General features: G+C 45.9%; 1 protein-coding gene across 3 annotated transcripts in view; it reads right to left on the reverse strand.

Moving 5' to 3' along the window:
• Positions 1-21038, reverse strand: part of WDR19 (WD repeat domain 19) — a 410737-nt gene that overhangs the window by 315839 nt on the left and 73860 nt on the right. For all 3 annotated transcript variants that reach the window (XM_029589326.1, XM_029589343.1, XM_029589335.1), the window contains exons 7-8: positions 8882-8959; positions 8253-8365 (exon numbers count right to left, since the gene is read on the reverse strand). In XM_029589326.1, the coding sequence (XP_029445186.1) occupies positions 8253-8365; positions 8882-8959 (191 nt within the window). The remainder of the gene's footprint in view (positions 1-8252; positions 8366-8881; positions 8960-21038) is intronic.

Consider the following 21038-nt stretch of genomic DNA (forward strand, 5'->3'; position numbering starts at 1 on the left):
GATCAGGGCATTGACCTTGGGAAACCTCAGGAGTTCCTTCGTTGCGGGGTCGAGAGTTTCTAGGGCTCGCCCTCCCTTGAAGGTGGCCTCTGGAGCATCCCATTCCAGGTCGATCAGTTATTGTACGGCCTGTAGTGTAGGAAAATGGCATGAGGTCTGGCGTAGCCCAGCCAGGAAGGGGCTCGCCTTGGACTCTGCTGTGTTGCATGTGTCCGGGATGGCCAATGCATTCAGACTCATGGCTACGAGATCTGATAATTCGTCTTTTGGAAAGAAGCGCATCATGGTTCGATAAGGTTCCGTTCCTGGAAGGATTTCCCCCTCTTCCAGGGGTTCTGATTCCTCCTCCAAGTCATCTGTGTCCTCTAAGGGAGGCTCATCTGGTGGAGGCTGGGAGGGGCCTGGGAGGTTCTGGATCACTGGCGGGGTTTGTGGTTGTGCCATGGTAGCCTGTCTGTGCGTGGATGTAGGAATGCAGCTCAATGAAGAATCCCGCCCAGCTGAAGTTGCCTGGGACCGCATTGGGTCCGACGGCGCTCCCCAAGGGCCCCCACTGTGGGGGGGCCGAGTCGGGAACAGAGAGGTCCGGGGTAGTCTCGCTGGTGGATCCGGAGTCCTCTACAGGCTGAGGGGGTCATTGTCTCTGTTTCCCCCGAGCTTCTTCGCATAGCAGGCACAGGACAGAAGTCACCTCGGGCTGCGCCGGACAGAGAGCTGGACTCTTAGCTATCTTAGATGGCTTTCCTGTCCTCTGCCGGGTGGTCTCCGGCTGTGGGGAGAGAGGGAATTACCTTCACCGCCGCGCTCGGTTTTGCACCCGCCTCCTCTCCGCCGCTCCCTTTTCAGGGGGCTAAGTCCAAGCCGGATCGGCTACCGAACTGAGACTGCCTCTCAGCCGCTCCCTTTCCCGGGGGCTAAGTCCACGCCGGGACCGAGGCTTACTTCTGAGGGATCTCGGAAATCACCTCAGGAAATCTCGACTGGGGGAGGGACCCTTAGGTATCACCGCAGGAGAATGGGGCTCATTTTGGAGATAAGGTTTTCTCTGTTTCTTCTTTAAATTTGAAGTTTGGTTTTCTAACGCTGTGCAAGCGTGTGTGACGTACTGAACTGCTATGGAGTCGGAAAAAAACTGAAGATCAGAGCCTCGTCACGGGTATATGTAGTGCTGACATCAGAGTGAAATCTGACTCAGTCTCCAACTGCTATCAGGAGCACACTATACCCATTGGCCCTGAGTCCATCTGCTACACGCTAGGAAATTCACTTTATCTCCCACTGCTTTAGATACCCACTTGGATTGTAAACTCTTTGTGGCAGGAACTTGTTATACCTGAATATTTATCACCAGTGTACAGTGCGGCATACATCAAGCAGCACTATACAAATGCAAATGATAGGTAAATAAGTAAAAAGAAAATTATTCCTTACCTTGCTAATTTTCGTTCCTGTAGTACCAAGGATCAGTCCAGACGGTGGGTTATGTCCCCCGTCCAGCTGATGGAGTCAGAACTAAAACTTCTAGGGGAGGTCCTATATAGTGTCCCCTCCCCTGGCTCAATCCTCAGTATCTAGACTAGCAAAGCCCAGAAGAGAAGAGACCACCCCAGAGGGATCAAGTGCAAAAACTGTGAAAACAGAATGGCTGAACAACCAGCCGCCAATAAAAAACTAGGATCCCATAACAGAACCATGAACTTGCAGACCTAACTGTCAGCGAGAGGCAAAATTCTTAGAAAGCCCAAGATAAACAGAAACAGAGACATATCTGAAATGGACAAGGAGAGCAGGGATGTCCCACCTTAATAAACCCCCGGCATAGGGAGGGGTCTGGACCGATCCTTGGTACTACAGAACGAAAATTAGCAAGGTAAGGAATAATTTTCTTTTCCCTGTACGTACCAGGATCAGTCCAGACGGTGGGATGTACCAAAGCTTCCCAATCATGGGCGGGCCGAGGACAGCCCTGTGCAAATGACCTTGTCCCCAAAAGACCCGCCCGGCAGTGCCCGCACATCCAAGCGATAATGTCTCGCAAAAGTGTGTAGCGATTTCCAAGTCGCCGCCCTACATATTTCTTGGGCCGACACCGACGTGCTCTCCGCCCAGGAAGAAGCTTGAGCCCGGAGAGAATGAGCCTTGACAGCTAGTGGAGGGGGCTTACCCACTCCAATATACGCTGCTACAATCACCCCCTTTAGCCAGCGAGCGATGGACTGTTTGGAGGCCATACAGCCTCTCCTTGGACCGGACCAAAGGACAAACAAGTGATCCGACAGACGGAAATCATTAGTGATTTCCAAATAGTGCATGAGACATCGTCGCACATCCAATTTGTGTAGATCCCCCGACTCAGCCGACGGAAACGAGGGCAGTTCCACCAATTGGTTGAGGTGAAAGGCCGAGGCTACCTTGGGCAGAAAGGATGGCACCGTGCGGAGAGAAACCCCATTCGCCGCAAGACGGAGGTATGGCTTCCGACAAGAGAGAGCCTGTAGTTCCGAGATCTGCCGCGCTGAGCTGATCGCTACAAGGAAGACAGTCTTAAGCGTAAAGTCCTTATCCGTAGCTACACGCAGTGGCTCAAAAGGAAGACCACAGAGCGCCCGGAGAACCAGGTTCAAGTTCCACGACGGACAAGGAGGACGGATTGGAGGCTTCAGATGTCTCACTCCCTTCAGAAAACGGATGATATCCGGATGGGACGACAACAAACTAGTAGTTCCCTCATGAAGGAAGGCCCCCAAAGCTGCCACCTGTACCCTGAGCGAGTTATAAGTCAGGCCCAAATCTAGGCCTGCCTGTAAAAAAGAGAGAATTTGAGCCACCGAGGCCTGAGTCGACTGGATCTCGTGGGATACGCACCACTCCTCGAAGACCTTCCATACCCGGACATAAGTGACCGAGGTGGACGTCTTGCGCGCTCGTAAGAGAGTAGAAATAACAGATTCAGGATAACCGCGACGCCTCAACGTGCGCCTCTCAAAAGCCAAGCCGCAAGACAGAAGCGATCTGCCCCTTCGAAAAATATTGGTCCCTGGCGAAGGAGCCGCGGCAGATGACTGAGACGAAGCAGCCCTTCCACCTTCAGATGGATTAGATCTGCGAACCACGGGCGACGTGGCCATTCCGGCGCCACCAGTATTACCGACCCCCGATGCGTCTCCACTTGCTGTATGACCTTTCCCACCAGAGGCCATGGTGGGAACATATACAGCAGGCACTGGTGTGGCCACGGTAGGACCAGCGCATCCACACCTTCCGCTCCGTGCTCCCTTCTGCGACTGAAGAAGCGGGGTGCCTTCGTGTTTCTGGCGGTTGCCATCAGGTCCACGCGTGGGATTCCCCAGTGCTTGACTATCAGCCTCATGGCTTCCTCCAACAGTTCCCACTCTCCGGGATCCAGGCGTTGTCGACTGAGAAAATCCGCCTGTACGTTGTCTACGCCCGTGATGTGGGACGCCGCTAAGCGCTCTAGGTGGAGCTCCACCCATTCCATCAGGCTGTCGGTCTCCAATGACACGAGATGGCTTCTCGTGCCCCCCTGCCGATTGATGTAGGCTACCGTGGTCGCATTGTCGGACAGGACTCTGACCGCCCATCGGTGTACCAGAGGGAGGAACCCCCGCAGGGCTAGGCGAACCACCCTGGTCTCTAGTCGGTTGATGGGCCAACTCGATTGTTCCGCCGACCATCGGCCCTGGATCGAACTGTGCCGACAGACCGCTCCCCAGCCAGACAGACTGGGTAATAGTAACCACGGATGCCAATCTGGAGCCTCCAGGGATACCCCTGGGCGAGCCGCCGAGGGTCCAACCACCAGTGGAGACTGTGTAACGTCGACTGTGGGATCGGCAGGACCGCCTGGTATTCTCGTGACGCTGGCTTCCACCTGGAGAGTAACGACCTCTGAAGAGGCAGCAGGTGAGCGAAGGCCCACGGGACCAGATCTATGGTGGATGCCATGGTGCCCAAGACCTGCAGATAGTCCCACGCCGTGGGAGTTTCGAGTCTCATGAAGGCGCGGATCTGCTCGCGAAGCGCCTGTGCCCTTTCTGGGTTCAGAAACACCATCGCCCTCCCCGTGTCGAAATGGGATCCCAGGAAGTCCAAGGACTGAGATGGCACGAGCTTGCTCTTTGCAAAATTGACGATCCACCCCAGAGATTGAAGTAAGTGAATCACCCTTTCCACAGCTTGAAGACCCTGCTCTCGGGATTTCGCCCGGATGAGCCAATCGTCCAGGAAGGGATGAACCAGAATACCTTCTCTGTGAAGAGCCGCCGCCACGACTACCATGATCTTGTTAAAGACCCGAGGGGCAGTGGCCAGACCGAAGGGTAAGGCCCGGAACTGAAAATGCTGTCCCAGGATCTTGAACCGTAGGTAGCGCTGGTGAGCCTGGTGGATCGGGATGTGAAGGTATGCTTCCGTAAGATCCAGCGAAGCCAAGAATTCCCCTGGGTGCACTGCCACCAATATGGAGCAAAGCATTTCCATGCGGAACCGAGGGACCTTGAGAGACTTGTTGACAGTCTTGAGGTCCAGGATTGGCCGAAAAGTCCTTTCTTTCTTGGGCACCACGAAATAAACAGAATAATGACCTCGGCCGAGCTCGGAGGCCGCAACCGGTGTTATCGCTCCCAGGGAAAGGAGCTGGTCCAGAGTCTGCCAGACGGCCTGCTGTTTGAGCCTGGACCAGCACGGGGAAAACAGGAATCTGTCTCGTGGAATGCGTATAAAGTCCAAGACGTAGCCGTGTCTTAGGATATCTAGGACCCACTGATCCGACGTGATTTGGACCCACTCCTCGTAAGAGAGAGCAAGCCGACCCCCCAGGCGGGGGGTCGGCTCGTGGGTCCCCCTGGCATCATTGGGAGGGTTTAGGAGCAGAACCCGATCCTTGCCCGTCCTTGCCCTGACGTTGCCCCCGAAAGGATCGGCTCCAGATGTGGGAACGAGAGGATGGTGTCCTAGGCGGTGGCTGCCTAGAGGGGCGAGATCGGTGTTGATTCCGATACCTGGAAGAACGAGGGCGATCCTCCAGTAGCTTATGGACCGCATTCTCCTTAAGAGATTTGATAATCTGATCCAGATCTTCTCCAAAAAGATACCTGCCCTTAAAGGGAAGGGAACCCAAACTAGTCTTGGAGGAGGCATCCGCCCACCAGTTTCTCAGCCACAGGAGACGACGAGCCGATACCGCCGCCACCATAGAGCGAGCTAAGACCCGCAGGAGGTCGTATAGGGCATCAGCACCATAGGCAATGACGGCCTCCAGCCTGTCCGCCTGCTGTGTCTCCGCGTCCGGCAGCGACTGGGAAGTAAGCAGTTGTTGGATCCAACGAAGCCCCGCACACTGCGCGAGCGAACTGCAAATTGCTGCCCGCATTCCCAATGCTGAGACTTCGAAGATCCGTTTCAGCTGTACCCCCCGTGACGGGGATGGTGGTATGTTTGGTGACCGCCGAGACGGCGGAATCCACAGCGGGGACCTTTAACAACTCAAGGAAGTCGGCCGAGAGAGGATACAATTTCTCCATGGCCCTGCTGACCCTAAGGTTGGATTCAGGAGTATCCCATTCTCTGGAGATGAGCTGTAGTATGGTGTGATGAGTTGAAAAAGCCTTAGCCAACGGCCGAAGGCCCGCCAAGAGAGGATCCCCCCTTCTTGACCTTCAGGTCGGGCTCCACCAGATCCGGGGGGGGGGGGTGTCGGTCAATGTCCATCTCTTGTAGAATATGGGGAATGAGGTCATCCAATTCCCCAGCCTGAAAAATGCGGAGGACCCGCGGATCGTCGCCCTGCAACTGAGACGCCAGGAGGGACGTCCCCTCCCGAGGCGGAACGCGGAGCCGACTGACTCCCCGGGGGATCTCGAGAGGGCCCCGGCCCTTCATCGAACCGAGGGACCCCGGCCTGGGGGGCCTTGACTCCTGAAATGGTGTCCAAATGAGCCAACTTTGTGGGAGGAGGGCCCCCAGTCACCCCCAGCGAGTCCCTGCTCTGTAGGAAGGCTCGGTGCATTAACACTACAAATTCGGGTGAAAAAACCGGAAACCCCGAAGATCCCGGGCCCGGGGACCTCCCCAGGTGTCCCCCGGCCTCCGATGTCACCCCCGAGGCTGTAGCCGGAAGCATGGCCCCGATCGAGTCTCCTGCCTCCTCCTCAGAGAGTCCAGCGTCTGAATCATGAAACAAAATGGCCGCCGTTCCCGCGCTCAGCGGGAACGGGGCCTGCCTCTTCAAAGCGGCTCGATCCTGCAGCCTAGGGGGCTCCCGAGGGAGGGTTGTCTTCTCCATCGGAGGTACCCCCCGAACGAGGGTCCTCTCGGGGTCGGCGCTCTCCCTGACGGCCGGCGGCCTCACAGGGGGCTGTGCACTGCATATGTCACGAGGTAGGCCGAAGCGGTGGAGGAGGGGCGAGTGACAGCGCGCGCGGCAACGGCGATCGAATGAGAGGGCCGCCTGAGCTTTCCCCCACCGACCCTGAGGTACCTTCAGGGAATTCCCTGTCCTGAAGACTGGCGGCTCCGGGGAATGAATCGTCGCGGGGCCGCAGGTCGGGAGTCCACTCGCTCCACAAGGGAGGGGGGGGGGGGGAAAGGAGCCGGGAAACAGCGCCTGAGGGGGAGTGATCGGCCCCACTGATATGCACCCCGAGAACCGGCTCACAGCCGGCTGAGCGATCTCCCGGTAAGCTGCAAAGAAAAAAACCACACTTACCCTCAATATGAAGGAGCGACAGAGAAAGTAAGAGACAGAAAACTGTAAAAGCAGCCTGTCAGCAAGTCACCCGGCATACAGGGAGGAAGGGTCCTCACTGTGCAGCCTGCTACAAAATAAATGTGTCTAGGAGGAAAATTAATAACCCTTAGAAATTGATCTACTTTCCCTTTTTTTTTTTTTTTTTTACTTGAACCCCCTGAAAAGAAAAGGCCTAGGAAAATACTAAGCTAAAGTGCTGGGGAACACTGTGTCCCCTGCTCACATCTGCTGGAGTCAGAACTATACTGAGGATTGAGGCAGGGGAAGGGACACTATATAGGACCTCCCCTAGAAGTTTTAGTTCTGACTCCATCTGCTGGACGGGGGACATAGCCCACCGTCTGGACTGATCCTGGTACGTACAGGGAATAAGTGTTTCCCTCTGTAATTGGAAGAGCATAGGACCACCAACAGGACTTGTGAGCCTACAGTGCAGTTTCAATTGTAGAGGAGAGCCAGCAAAGGGGAAAGCAGAAGCAGCAACAGACAAGCATTGCTCTCTCTCCCCCTGCTGGTGGGAGAATATCCTATAAGCCAGCTGTTGTAGGGGAAAGAGAAACTGAAGATTGCTGGGGCACACCAGTTGGGAAACACTGCTCTAGACCAAAGAAGTTTTGGCTGAGATTATCGACCCAAACTTTCACCACACCAGCTATGTACAAGGCAGAGTGTCATTTCAGATTTACCTCTACCCAATGAAAAAACATGGAGAGCCTTCAACTGCCTCAAGAAATCAGAAAAAGATAGGGAAAGAGAATGGGATCAAACCAAATCTCCTCCTCCACTTCCCATTGCAGGACAGCCTGACGATCTGGACAAGACCAGCAAACAGAAAATACTGAATTAAGATTATAGATAAAAATTACATTTGTATAACCAATGTTGACTCAAAAGGTAGGAAGAAGCCTAACATGTAGGTCTAAAAATCAATGCAACTAAATATTCTGAGTAAATATCATTCAACACTAGTAGCTTCCTTAGTTTCTGCTTGCCATCAGTACTGGACAAGTTCTAATCTTTCCAACAGACCACCATTTCCCTGCATGACATTTGTTCTTACTTAGATATGAACTTAGACTATAGTATCATATTATTTTTTTATTTTTATTTTTTTAGATAGAAAGTTAATAACCTGTGATAAAGACCATCTGCCAAAGTGCAATGGGCTGAGTTGCTGTTTTCATAGTGTAACATGTTTGGATAGGTCTTTGCAGTGCAGCATTAAGATGTTTCCAGTTTTCCATGCTGGTATTTGAAAACTTAGTCCTTGCTGCACTATGGCATCAAGCAAGGAGCAAAGTCTCAGCTGGTGACAAAGAAACATGAGCTATCACCCAATGGGTGATCCTTGGCTACTGACCACAAATTGTACTGAAGTCATATTTAGAATATAAGTTCATGATTTACTGTAAGTCATCTTAGGCTTTTTGAGGGAAAAATATAAGTAGATAAAATACATACATACATACACACACACACTCACCATTTGTAGGAAACAATGGTGCCATAGCGCTGCTGAAATGCCAACTCAATTGGATTATCTGGGTCATTTAAATTAAATAGAAATAAGTTTTTTTTGCCAACCACCACACTTATCTGTGAATTGTCAAAAAACAAACACAAAGTACAACCATGTATTAGAATAATATCCCTTCGCAGTAACTTCATGGATATATCAGAGAGCACTAAGTAGGTTAGGTTGCTATAAGCAACCAGAATACAACTGAATCTGATTGGCAGAAGTCTATACCCAATGAACCTTGGTCCTTATTACCAAGAGTTTCTGTCATTTACTATATATGGCAAAGATATTTATATAAACAGGGCCCTAAAATATGATAATAAAATACTATTGGTAACATAACTCTCTCAGGTGACTGAGGGAGAAACACCAGTCTTTTGGATACTTAATCAGATAGACAGTGTAGCCTATACAGTATTATTCAACATGGTAACGTTTAAAAGGATCAAGGTAGAAATTGCTGTTTGTGATTCCATAGTATCTATTCAGAAAACATTCGGGACTAATATTTCTAAGTAATATGAGTGATTCTGCTATAGGTTAAGGAACTGCTGAATGATATGTCCAGTAGATTCTAACTGAACTCTTACTGTGCTTTCTCCTGATGCTCTTTCATCAGTCTTCATCACTGAGAACTGAACATCACTGGGTTCTGCTCTCACCGTTGCCTGCAAAGAAAAATACAGGATTAATGCAGGGCTTCCCAAACCTGTTCAGGGGCCCCATAGCCAATCAGGTTTTCAGGATATCTGCAATTAATATGCATGAGATACATTTGCAAACTCTGGAGACCAAGCATATGCAAATTTCTCTCATAGATATTTATTGTAGATATCCTGAAAACCCGACTGTCTCAAGGACAGGCTTGGGAGACCCTGGATTAACAGCTATTTATCAACAGTGTGCCTGATGAGCTCAAACACTGATGTGCTGTTTCACTAAGGTTAGATTGATCAATACTTGTCCAAACTCTTTGAGGAGCAATAGATATAATATCCTGACAGACAGCAGAGAGACACTGAAAGCAGTAGTATTAGAGTGTTTAGGGGGAGAAGAGAAGATAAAACAGTCTATCTCAGCCGCTCATACCTTTCCTTTTCTCTTCTTTTGTTCCACTACAGATTCAGCCTAAACTAAGTTTGTTTTTCTTTTCCTCCATAATATCTTTTCCTCCATAATATGTTTCTGTTACAGTGCTTTGTAAAGGTTTTCACACCTTTGGACATTTTTCATATTCGGCTGTCTAAAAATCATAAATCTTCACTGAGCTACACTTTCATAATGAAAGAATTATAGAAATATTCCAAAAGTAATTCTGTAAGAATAAAAAAAGAAAACTTTGACTGCATAAGTCTTTACTCCCTTTGTCATAGCAAACCTAAATTAATTCTGGTTCAATAAACTACCTTAGCAAAGCCCATAATAAGTAGAACAGAATCCTAGTCACAATAGCTGAGCAGATTCAAATGCTCCTGGATGAAGAATCAAACTGTTTCTATTGTATGAAGCGAGTGGAGTACAGAGTAGCCTAATGGTTAGAGCAGCAGGTTAAGAACCAGGGAAATCAGGGTTAAAATCCTGCTGCTACTCCTTGTAACCTTGGCAAGTCACATCCTCCATTGCCTAAGATACAAACTTAGGGGTACATTTACTAAACTGTAATAAGCATTTAACGTGCAATATATGCTTATTGTGGGAATATCTTGGTGATATTTTTGCCAAAAAGAACATATTTAAATGAACTGCTTTGCATGCATAAGCTCTGATTGGGTCAGTGCATTGAATCTATAAAACATTAACAAACTGTAGCTGTGGGAGGACACCATTTTTAACTTGTATGAGAAGCTGTGTCCGTAAAAAGGTTTGACTTTTGATTTTTGAACATTGTTGGAATTAAGAGGTGTTAGCAGAGTAGTAGATTGTGATTGCTGTTCTTTATATTTACAGAGTGCAATTATAAAGGCCCCCTGAAGTAGGCACTAAGTGCTGAAACATTGGCAATGTCAGGGTTCTTTCACTAGTCAATTATAAGTGGCACACTTTTTGAGCTTTGTTCACAGCTTTTATTTAGATAAGTAGAATCGGTTAGGTGGATTAAGCAGTCATGATTTTTGGCACATACATTAATAACATCACAACTGGAAATGGCACATGCATAACGAGGATATAAAGGAAAACTGTTAATGATTATAACTCAGTACTTTTGATATGATCCCATTGCAGGCATAAGACTGTAGATTCAACCTTGCATTATAAGCTGATACAGTTTCCCTTTCCTTGATTATTTATATTACTGGGTATACTATATTGATGCTTCTATACAGGATTATTTAGCACCTGTTTCTGCATATGGGAGACAATTAGCCAAAGCAACTCGTGACTGTTATTGCTGCAAAAGGGTCTTCCACCCAGTATTGAGTAATGGAGTGTGAAACTTATGCAAACAAGACTTTGTTTTTTTATTCTTAATTACTTTTATAATATTTCTATAATTGTTCTTTCATGATAAAAGTATAAAGTGTGTTGTATAGATCAGAGAAACAAACACCTTCTTTAATGTATTTTGATTTGTATTTTTTTTTTAGACAGCAGAAAGTGAAAAATGTACAAGGTTGAGAAGACTTTTACAAGATACTGTACATCTTCCACTACTCCCAAGGCTGGTCTTCCCTCCCCTTTCCCACAGCATGCCCTCTTTCTCTTCCCCTTCCACTTCCTTCTTCTCTTTGTAAGCATACTGGGGTACTTTCAGTGCAGTATAGCTCAGAATTAAACAAAGCTATATGGCTAAACATGGAGACAAGCTGCAAGAGGAGGAAAATAGACGAGACACTTGCCGCAGCAATGGAGTAAATATGGGATAGAGTGCTTGGCCATGGAGTTTGGAGAGGCAAGGATTCTGCAATGGCAGTTGCAGCTGTAGAATCATGCTAAGCTAGTGTGACCTTGATCATTTTGCAGCCTGTATCTATCAGGGTTCAAAGCTATGGTATAAACACAAACATACTGTTAAAGCCTATTGTTTTACTTAGGCGTTACTTGTTTATTGTGAATTTATTTTGAATTAGTCATTCATATTTTGCTGAGCTGCTGCACACACTTAGCCAGTATGTTGATTTATTTATTTAGTCCTTAATGTGCACTTTAATATTGTTAAGCTACTAATGAGCTTCGATTTTATGCTGAAATTCTAATATGTTACACCCGATAATTGTATGTTGCTATTTTAATATGTTGTACCCTGCTTTGGGTGAATTTCTTATTCAAAAAGGTGGGTAATAAATCCAAATAATTAATAAGTACATACATTAAATAATTAATATACATTATTCACAGAGTATTATCCTTGTAACACAGTTCTGGCCCAGAAACTTATTATCCTTAAACATTTACATTTTGGTTGAGTGATACAGAAAAAAAAAAGACATGTTGAAAGCTGGGCTGGCCCGGTAGCTCATTGGTAGTGCTGTGCACTGCCATGCAGAGGACTTGGGTCAGATGGAATTCCAGTCATCGTTCAATGGTGACAGCTAGTAGCTGGATTTAGGTCCCATGATTGCACAGTCTCAGAAGGAGCATGCTCCATAGCTGAGGACTGTCATTGTAATGACTGCATTACATGAGCTGGGAGGGGGTATAGATAGAGAATCATGGTGCCAAATCCCAGTACTGGTTCCAAAAGAGCTGGATGCCCTAAGGGAGAGCTGGAAACCAAACCACGCCGAAGAAGCCCAGGCCTTCGTGCAGCAGGAACTCAAATAAATGCCAGAACAGCGAGACCGAAGGCAGCTTAAAGACTTCACCATTTTTTCACCGTTGTTAGTCCAGCTTAGCAGAGCATGGATCCAGCACCCACCTTTAGAACACTTAACCCCTGGCCCAACCGGAGTGGGTTGCAGCTTTTAGCCAGAAAAACTGTACACCACGGCTCAGGCACAAAAAACTCACAATTACCCGCGGCGCGCCAGGCAAACTTTACCTTCAGCCATTTACTACAGGGGAGGCATCAGTAGAAGCCACGAAGGCTTCACCCACTTTTCCACCGATTAAATAGTCTGCACTTAGAGGAGACAGGCCTTCTTACACACTTCAGGAGAAGCGATGGAATGAAGCTGGCAGGCGGGCGAGATAGTCACTGTCAGGTTAGGACATGAGTTTGGAAGCACTCGCCATCAATCGGAAGGGGCCGCTTTCCCGCTAAAGGCATAAACACACACTGGGCTAAAGTCTCCTTTATTGACCTTCTTTACTGATTGCGCTGATGCCTTCGGGTCCAGAATTGAGCGGATCTGTTTCTTCCTGCTCCCCTTCTCTTTGAACAGTTTAACTGGAGGACTGCGGATACCGAAGGGCTTACTAGGTTGGGGACTCAATGGTGATGTACCCAAATATGGCAAAGGTGCGGGATTGCGGGTATGGGGAACCTGGACACTCTAGTATGTGATCTCCCTCTCTCTCTCTCTGGGTTCAGAGAGGATGATCTATGTTAAATTATGGGGACAGTTGGGGATGGGAGGGTGAGGTGGGAGGTGGGAGGGAAGGGGAGGGGGGTTAGGGGAGGGTCAGTGGAGGCATCTGTTAGTCACCATCAGGCATTTAGTGTGGGGACATGGAGTAAAGGAAAAGCAAGGGGGAGTTGGGGTGACAGGACAGCGTGGGGTGAAGGCCACATACGGGTTGGCTCAGAGGGAGGGGAAGGAGCTACAAAGCAGTCGTAGCAGGGGTGTGAGGCTGGGGCACCTATCCCTGGTTTGACCAGCTACTGCAGATAACTGCACAGAACCTGCCACTAGGGGTTACATGACAAAACTGATTTCTTGGAATGTCCACGGCATGGGAACGCCGATAAAAAGGAAAAAAGTTCTCAATCATTTTTAAAAAATGAAGGTAGAAATAGCTTGCTTACAGGAGACGCACCTCAAAGATAAGGAAAATCTTAAATTGAAACGAGACTGGGTAGGACAATGTATCTATTCGCCAGCACAAGGGCGCAAATAAGGGGTTGTGATCCTTGTCCACAAAGCTGCTGATTTTGTACTAGAAAACTCGCTAGTAGATCCAAATGGCCGTTACGTGCTAGTTATAGGAACTTGGAGGGGTCAGAAGGTAGCCACCTGCAATATATATGCTCCCAACGACAACTCTCATACTTTTTTTGTACATGTTATTAACATTCTCATGTCCCATATGACTGGTCTCCTTTTTGTAGTAGGTGACTTTAACTGGGTACACGACCCAACTATGGACAAATCACTGCCAGGAAAAGCACTGTCAAACAGACACATTAAAGGGGTAGAATATATGTGTCAGCAGCTGGACCTCCTTGACATTTGGAGAGTCTTATACCCAGCGGAAAAGGACTACATGTTTTTCTCTAACCCCCACAACTTGCTTTCTAGGATAGATTACATACTAGTTGCTAGGGTGGCATTCCAGATGGTCAGACGAGCTGATATTGAAATACCCGTAATTTCAGGCCATTCCCCAGTTTCCGCGCTCTTGCAGATCAGGGGTCATAGTGGAGGGAGCAAAATGTGGAGATTCCCTAATCACCTTAAGGCAAAGAATTTCAGACATTTTAAAGGGGTAAACGGCAAGAGTATAAAACTTACAACGCCCAACATGTGGACACACCACACCTGTACTGGGAAGCAGGAAAGGCGGTCTTAAGGGGGGATATAATCGCCTACCTCAGTACAAGGACAAAGAAAATGGATAGAGACATTCTACAGCTAGAATCCCAATTGAAACAACTAAAAGCGGAAATGGTGTCCTCGCCCACTCCCGAGACTAGTAGAGCTTATCACTCCATCCTTCACAGGTTGAACACGATCATACATACCCGGGCTCACCGGTCACTCCAAGTTGCCCAACACAATTTCTTCAAATTTGGCAATGAGATCAGGAAACCTTTGGCGAATTTGGTTAGAGCGACCCACCCATACATGTTTATCAAAAAAATTCAAAAGCCACATGGAAAATGGGTATCTCAAACTGATGAACTATGTGAAATATTTCGTGCATTTAAAGAGACTCTATGCTCAGAGGACCCAGGAGGTCCAAACAACACAGAAGAGTCCTTCTTTTCTGGCCTTCACATCCCCCAACTCTCTTCACAGCATAGGGAATTTCTTAACCGTCCTATCCAAACATTTGAGGTCCTACACACGATCAACGTAGTGGCTACAGGGAAGTCTCGGGAACCGGATGGGTTCTCATATGATTTTTACAAAATCTTAAAAGATCAGATTGCAGTCCCCCCTCACTAGCTACTATATTGAAGGGTTAGCTGGCAACAAATTTCCAGAAGCCTTTAACGGCACTCACATTATAATGCTACCGAAACCCGGTAAAGACCCCAGTTCACTGACATCATACTGCCCTATATCACTCTTGAATAGCGATTTTTTATTATTATTTATTTATGCATTTCAAATTTACAATTAGTAATTGTTCATAACAGAAAAAGAAAACTATTTATACAGTAATAACCATTTCCAATTTCATTTGATTCTGTATGTGTTAAATAAAGTCATCCACAAGAAAAAAGTAAGGAACATTAAGCGGTTAAAGGAAATCAATGGAAACTCACTGAAAAACAACTGAAAAGTTAAGGCTGTACCCACTCTATTTTACTTTACCTCATTACCCAAAGCTAAGGATTCATGGGCTAGCGAATCCAAAAACACTCTTAATTGTGAAACTTCATAAAAGATATGTCTCTGGTTTTGACGCGATATCTCACATCTACATGGGAATTTTATAATCATTTTTCCCCCATACTTTTCTATCTCTGATTTCAAAGCTAGGAATTTTTTTCTCCTCATCTGTGTTTGTCGTGATAAGTCAGGGTATATCCAAATTGGAGCCCCATGAAATTTCTCCATTCTTTTCCTCATGTAGATGCGAAATACAGCGTCCCTATCTGATGCAAAAACAAACGATACATGCAGTATCAACCTAGATACAATAACAGTTTCTGTAGTTGCTTCTATTATTTCAGACAAATCTAAATGTGGTTCTATTAATTTACCATCTGAAGTTACATCGCTCCCTTTTGTTGCCACATAATAAATTTTTGATATAGGAGGGATAGATTTTTGAGGCATCTGTAATACAACACTGAGATATTCTTTGAACATATCTAATGGTGAGATCAGATCATGTCTTGGGAAATGCAAAACCCTTAGGTTTAAATACTTCAGAGAATTTTCAATGGCCTCAAGCCTTTTATCATAAAGAATCTCGACCTTTGTAAATCTCTGATAACAACCATGCAAGTTATTCAATCTCTCATCTACTGCATGTTGGCTTTCCTCCAGCTTTGAAATTTCAGTCTCAATTTTAATAAAGCATTGATTAGATGTCTCTGTTACTTTAGTTAGATTAATAATAGCCAATTTTAATGATTTTATAGCTGACCAAATAGAGTCCATTGTAATCTCTTCAGGCTTTAGAACTTGTAATGAGTTTCCTTTCAGAGTAGTTGGTTCACATTGGCCCTCCTTAGCTTGGTTTCCTTCTCCTGGAGGAGGAGGAGTATTAGGGGCCCCGGGACTCAAAGATGCCTCGGCCAAAGGATCTGGAATCCGCTCTATTCCAGACTCCTCAATGGCCTTATTCACCGGGTCATTAATGGGTACAAGCGGAAAATAAGCTGGAATCTGTGGTTGCGAAGGTTCGGATATTGGAGAAGAGGTTATCATCTCCCTAATCCTTGCCTTCCTCTTAGTACAAGGCATAGTTTTCAGGTATTTCACACAGTTCAACCCACAAGTCCAACCAACTTTTCCACCAACCTTAATAAAAAACTTTTTTCTTGTGTTAGAAAATGAAGGCTTTGGAGTGAAAGATCAAGAAATAATAGAAGAGTATTCTACTCACAAGTCCTGAATCTGCAGCTTAGAGGAGCGAATAGAAACAACCATCCAAATTACCGGCACTATTCTGGTAAAGACGCGCGCCCCTTTGGCGATGCGCCGGCAGCGTCGATTCACTGCAGGGGGCTGGCTTTTAAACTTTAGCCAGTCGCCCCTGAATGACGTCGGCGCTGCCAGGAAATCAGGAAATTGCAGCTGTAGGACTCGGGGAGGGGGGCCGGGTTCCCACCTCACCTTCCCCGTCTACCAACGAAATGTCCAGGTAAAAGAAGCAAATGGTTCCTTCACTCCTCTGCCTCGGAGATGCGCCGCAGGGGGCTGGCTTTTAAACTTTAGCCAGTCGCCCCTGAATGACGTCGGCGCTGCCGGGAATTCAGGAAATTGCAGCTGTAGGACTCGGGGGGGGCCAGGTTCCCACCTCACCTTCCCCGTCTACAAACGAAATGTCTAGGTAAAAGAAACAAATGATTCCTTCACTCCTCTGCCTCCTGTTGAACAGCGATTTAAAGACACTAGCCAAAGTTTTGGTGGACCGGCTCAGTATAATACTTCCCCAACTGATCTCAGACCATCAGGTGGGATTTGTGAAGGGGAAACGGGCAACAGGGCACATCATCAAACTACTCACAGCAATGAAATTTTGCCAGGAGAAACGAAGCGCATTAGCTATCAGATTAGACTCCGAAAAGGCTTTTGACAGAGTGTCTTGGGCTTACCTATTTTCGGTCTTACATCGATATGGTTTTTCTGGGGTCTTTATAAATTACTTGCTGCTCCTTTACGCTTCACCATATTCACGGATCATAGTTAATGGTTTGACTTCATGTAAATTGTACCTGCAACGGGAGGGTTCGGCAAGGGTGTCCCTTATCCCCATTGCTTTATATTTTGTCAATAGACCCGTTGTTACGTAAAATTGCCTCACACCCAGACATAGGGCGTTTCGAAAGGGCAGGGACAGAATTCAAGGTGGCTGCCTTTGCAGATGATATCTTGGTGTTTCTGACCTCCCCTAGTGAGTCTCTTTCTAATCTGCTAGACTTCCAATCGCAATTCGGTACCTTTCGAGGCCTGAAAATCAATAGGGACAAATTGGAGGCCCTAGATATTAGCCAAAATGTGAGAGAGACGAGGCAAGGCTTCTTCCCCTTGAATTGGGCCCCCGGGAGAACTCAAATATTTAGGGGTGGCAATACCAGCATCCAGAATTTTTTTTTTCAAAAACATTTTTGTTGTAACTAAATTTTAAATCTGTTTTTATTGATCAAAAAGTCACTGACAATAACAGAAACAGTAGGGCACATTTGCTCCTGATACACCCTACATGTTAACAGAAAACAATGAAACAATTACATAGTTTCATATTTCCCCCATTCCCTACCCCCCTCCACTTCCCCCATCCACCAGCTAGAAAGGGGACATAGATTGACAATCACTGTTATCTGGTGTGTTCAGGGGAAATTAATCACTTTGCTTCTGGCCTTTGGGGATAATGTTTGCAAATAGGGATGCCAAACATTAATAAAAGTGCATTTACTTTTAAACGATCTTGTAGTAGTTTGATTATCCAATTGCATTACTGAGTGGATTTTGTACCTCCAGAGCCAGAAGCTAGGAGGCTCCTGGTCGCACCACTGCATGAGTATGAGTGTCTTGGCAACAAGACACGCCTTACGAATCAAAAGGCACTTATCTTTATCCCAGACCTGAAAAGAGGAAGCTATATCAAAAATTACACCCTTTGGTGTAAAGATCACTGTTTGTCTTAGCAAGGAAGATAGATACCTGCAAATCTTTTCCCAGAAAGTCTGAATGGCATCGCAAGCCCAAAAGCAAATGTTGCAAGGTGCCTTGTCAAGCATACACTTTCTCACAGCTCGGAATCCAAAAAACCCACTCTATGAAGCTAAAGTAGTGGTACGTATACCCTAAATAAAAGTTTGTATTGCATCTCCCTCAGAGCTGCATCTTCCATCAACTCAGGTATAGTTTAATAGTGCAAAGGAGAGGAAACTCAGTTAATGCGAGTAATTCTGTTACCCATTTAGCATGTAATTGAGAGCAAAAAAGCCTTAGACTTTAAACCAGTTAAGGATTTCCAGATGTGTAAGAACCCCAACTTTCCCCGTCTTTCAACTTGGAAAAATTCTTCAAGCCTATCCACAAAGATAACATGGAGATGATCTTTCACAAGGAGAGAACATAATGTCGCAATTGGAGGAAAGCAAAAAAAGCTTTAGAAGAGAGAACATGTCGCAATTGTAGTTCCTGAAATGTCAACATAACTCCCTGAGACTCCACTAGCTGTGATAAAGATACCTTCCCCCACCTTGCCCATTGACAGAATATCAAGCTTCGGAGGCCTGGTTCAAAACCCAAATTACCCCTAATTGGTAGGTATACAGATTTTCTCGGATTCCGATCCAGCCTGACACAGAGATAACGCTATGCCTTACTCAATGATGCAATAGAGTTATTACTACGCAAAACAGGAAGTAAAAGAGCTCAGCGGGTATAAAGCACAAATGAGGGACTAAGTGGCTTGAGCAGCTCTTTTTCTATGCCAAGGGGGTAAAGTGAGAGATGTTAAAAATGACATAAGAGACAAGCCATATTATATTCCTCTATATCTGGGACCCCTAGACACCCCTGCTGCCAAGACCCCACCAAGTGGGCTATTGCGATCCGAGCCCTTTTCCTCCTCCATATAAAAAACGTGACATCATAGCATATATTAATTGAACATCCCTCTTCTGGAGGGCCAAAGGCAAGGTCTGTAGAACATATAGCTACTGTGGCCAAACAAGCATCTTAAATAGATTCACTCGTCCTTAAAAAGTGGTAAGTCCATCCAGTCTAAGAATTTAGCTTTAAGGGACTTTAAAAGTGGGAGGATATTTAAATCATAAATACTCTCAAGAGATGTGGATAGTTAAATACCTAAATATCGAAAAGACTCCCCAGCCCATCTAAAAGAGAATCTCTATCCCCAATCCATTTGAAAATGTGCGAGATAGGCTAATGCTTCAGACTTGTTAACGTTTAGCTTAAAACCAGAGAACAAACCGAAAAGCGTGAACTACTCCATCAAGGCCACCAAAGATTCCACTGGGCTACTCAGATGCACAAACAAATCGTCTGCAAAGGCTGCAATCTTGAAGTGTTGGGTACCAACCAAGAGGCCTAAAATCTGCACATTACTCTGAATGGCCCTTAATAATGGCTCGAGGTTTAAGATAAATACAAGGGCGATAGGGGATAGCCCTGCTGCATCCCAATTTGCAGATAGAACCTGTTAGTGAGGGAACCATTCAGCATGATTTGCGCACAGGGAGCCGAATAAAGTATGAGGACTACATTCAGCCACTCACCTTGGAACCCAAATTGTTCCGAAGTAAAGAAAAGATAATCCCAGGCTACATGATAGCAAATTATCAAATTATCAAATTATCCCCATAGCAAAAAGAATCGAATACAAAACTCTTTCAATGATTCACAACTCTATCCACCACATTGACCACAATTGCCTCAACTCCCTTATACAAATTCACCACAATCAACGCAACACGAGATCTACCAATAAAGCACGTCTAGAAATCCCTCCACTCACCTCAGCCAAATTAACTACCACCAGAAAAAGATCCTTTTCAATTGCTGGACGTATCCTCTGGAACACTCTTCCTTCCAATTTCAGACTACTAAACAATACCAAAATGTTCAAAAAACTACTCAAAACTTGGCTCTTCAAGCAAGTTTACAAAGACGGAATAGGTTAAACCAATGACTATGAAAATCTCATACATCCCCCTCCTCCACTTGCCCTAACTCCCACTTTCCCCTCCTTTTTCTCTTTTCTCTTTCTCCTCCTCCAAACCCATCCTCCCCTCTTCCCCTCAACTCTTTCCCCCCACCCTTTACTTATCCAATCATCTCTCTTCCCGAGCATCTTAACCTTCATTCCTCTTGATAATATATCTCTAACCCTCCGTCTGTATTGCTCCCATGAGCTATTACTTGTCCCTGTCTATCTACTGATTTAATTATAAATATGATAAAGTATATCTATGCTTTTTAACAGTTCTGACATATTTAGACCTTTAACTTGCCTATATATATATTATATATATTCATTATAACTTTAACTCTGTTTAAACTGTTCACCTGATTTTCAATGTATGCGTTGTTATAAATGTAAACCGGAGTGAAGGCCCCTACCAATACTTCGGTATATAAAAGACATATAAATAAAAAAAAATAAATAAACATGATCGAATGCATTCTCAGCATCAAAACTGATCAACAGGGAGGGTATCTGCAAGATGTGATCTAAGCAATAGAGGCCAGAACCTGCGTACATTAAAAACAGGAAGGCGTCCCTGCACGAACCCCACCTAATGTTCATCAACGAGTGAGGGGAAAATACAAGCCAATCGATCAGCATAAACTTTGGCAAGTAGTTTAACATTGAAATTTAGTAAAAATATAGGTCTGTACAAACTCGGATCAAGAGGGTCCTTATCTTTTTTGGGTATGAGCGTGATCAGTGCCTTATTGACATGAAGTGGAAACGACTGCTGCTCATGCAGGTGTTCATAATAAAGGAGTAGTGGGGAGACCACCCAGTCTTGTAAAATTTTATAAAATTCTTCCACGTAACCATCAGGTCCAGGAGCTTTATAGGGGGGAGCCCCCCAAATACCATACTGAATTTCCTCTAATTGAAGCGGGGTATTTAATTTGTTAAGTTGTGATTCTGTGAGTTGCAGAAGAGTCAGTCTTTGGAAAAAATTTGTCCTAGCTTCCGTGTCCCCAGATTGTCCAGTATAAAGATGTTGATAGAAATCTAAAAAGACTCCACACAATCTAT

Source organism: Rhinatrema bivittatum, chromosome 1 (assembly GCF_901001135.1).
Source record: "Rhinatrema bivittatum chromosome 1, aRhiBiv1.1, whole genome shotgun sequence".
In the NCBI taxonomy this organism is placed as follows: Eukaryota; Metazoa; Chordata; class Amphibia; order Gymnophiona; family Rhinatrematidae; genus Rhinatrema; species Rhinatrema bivittatum.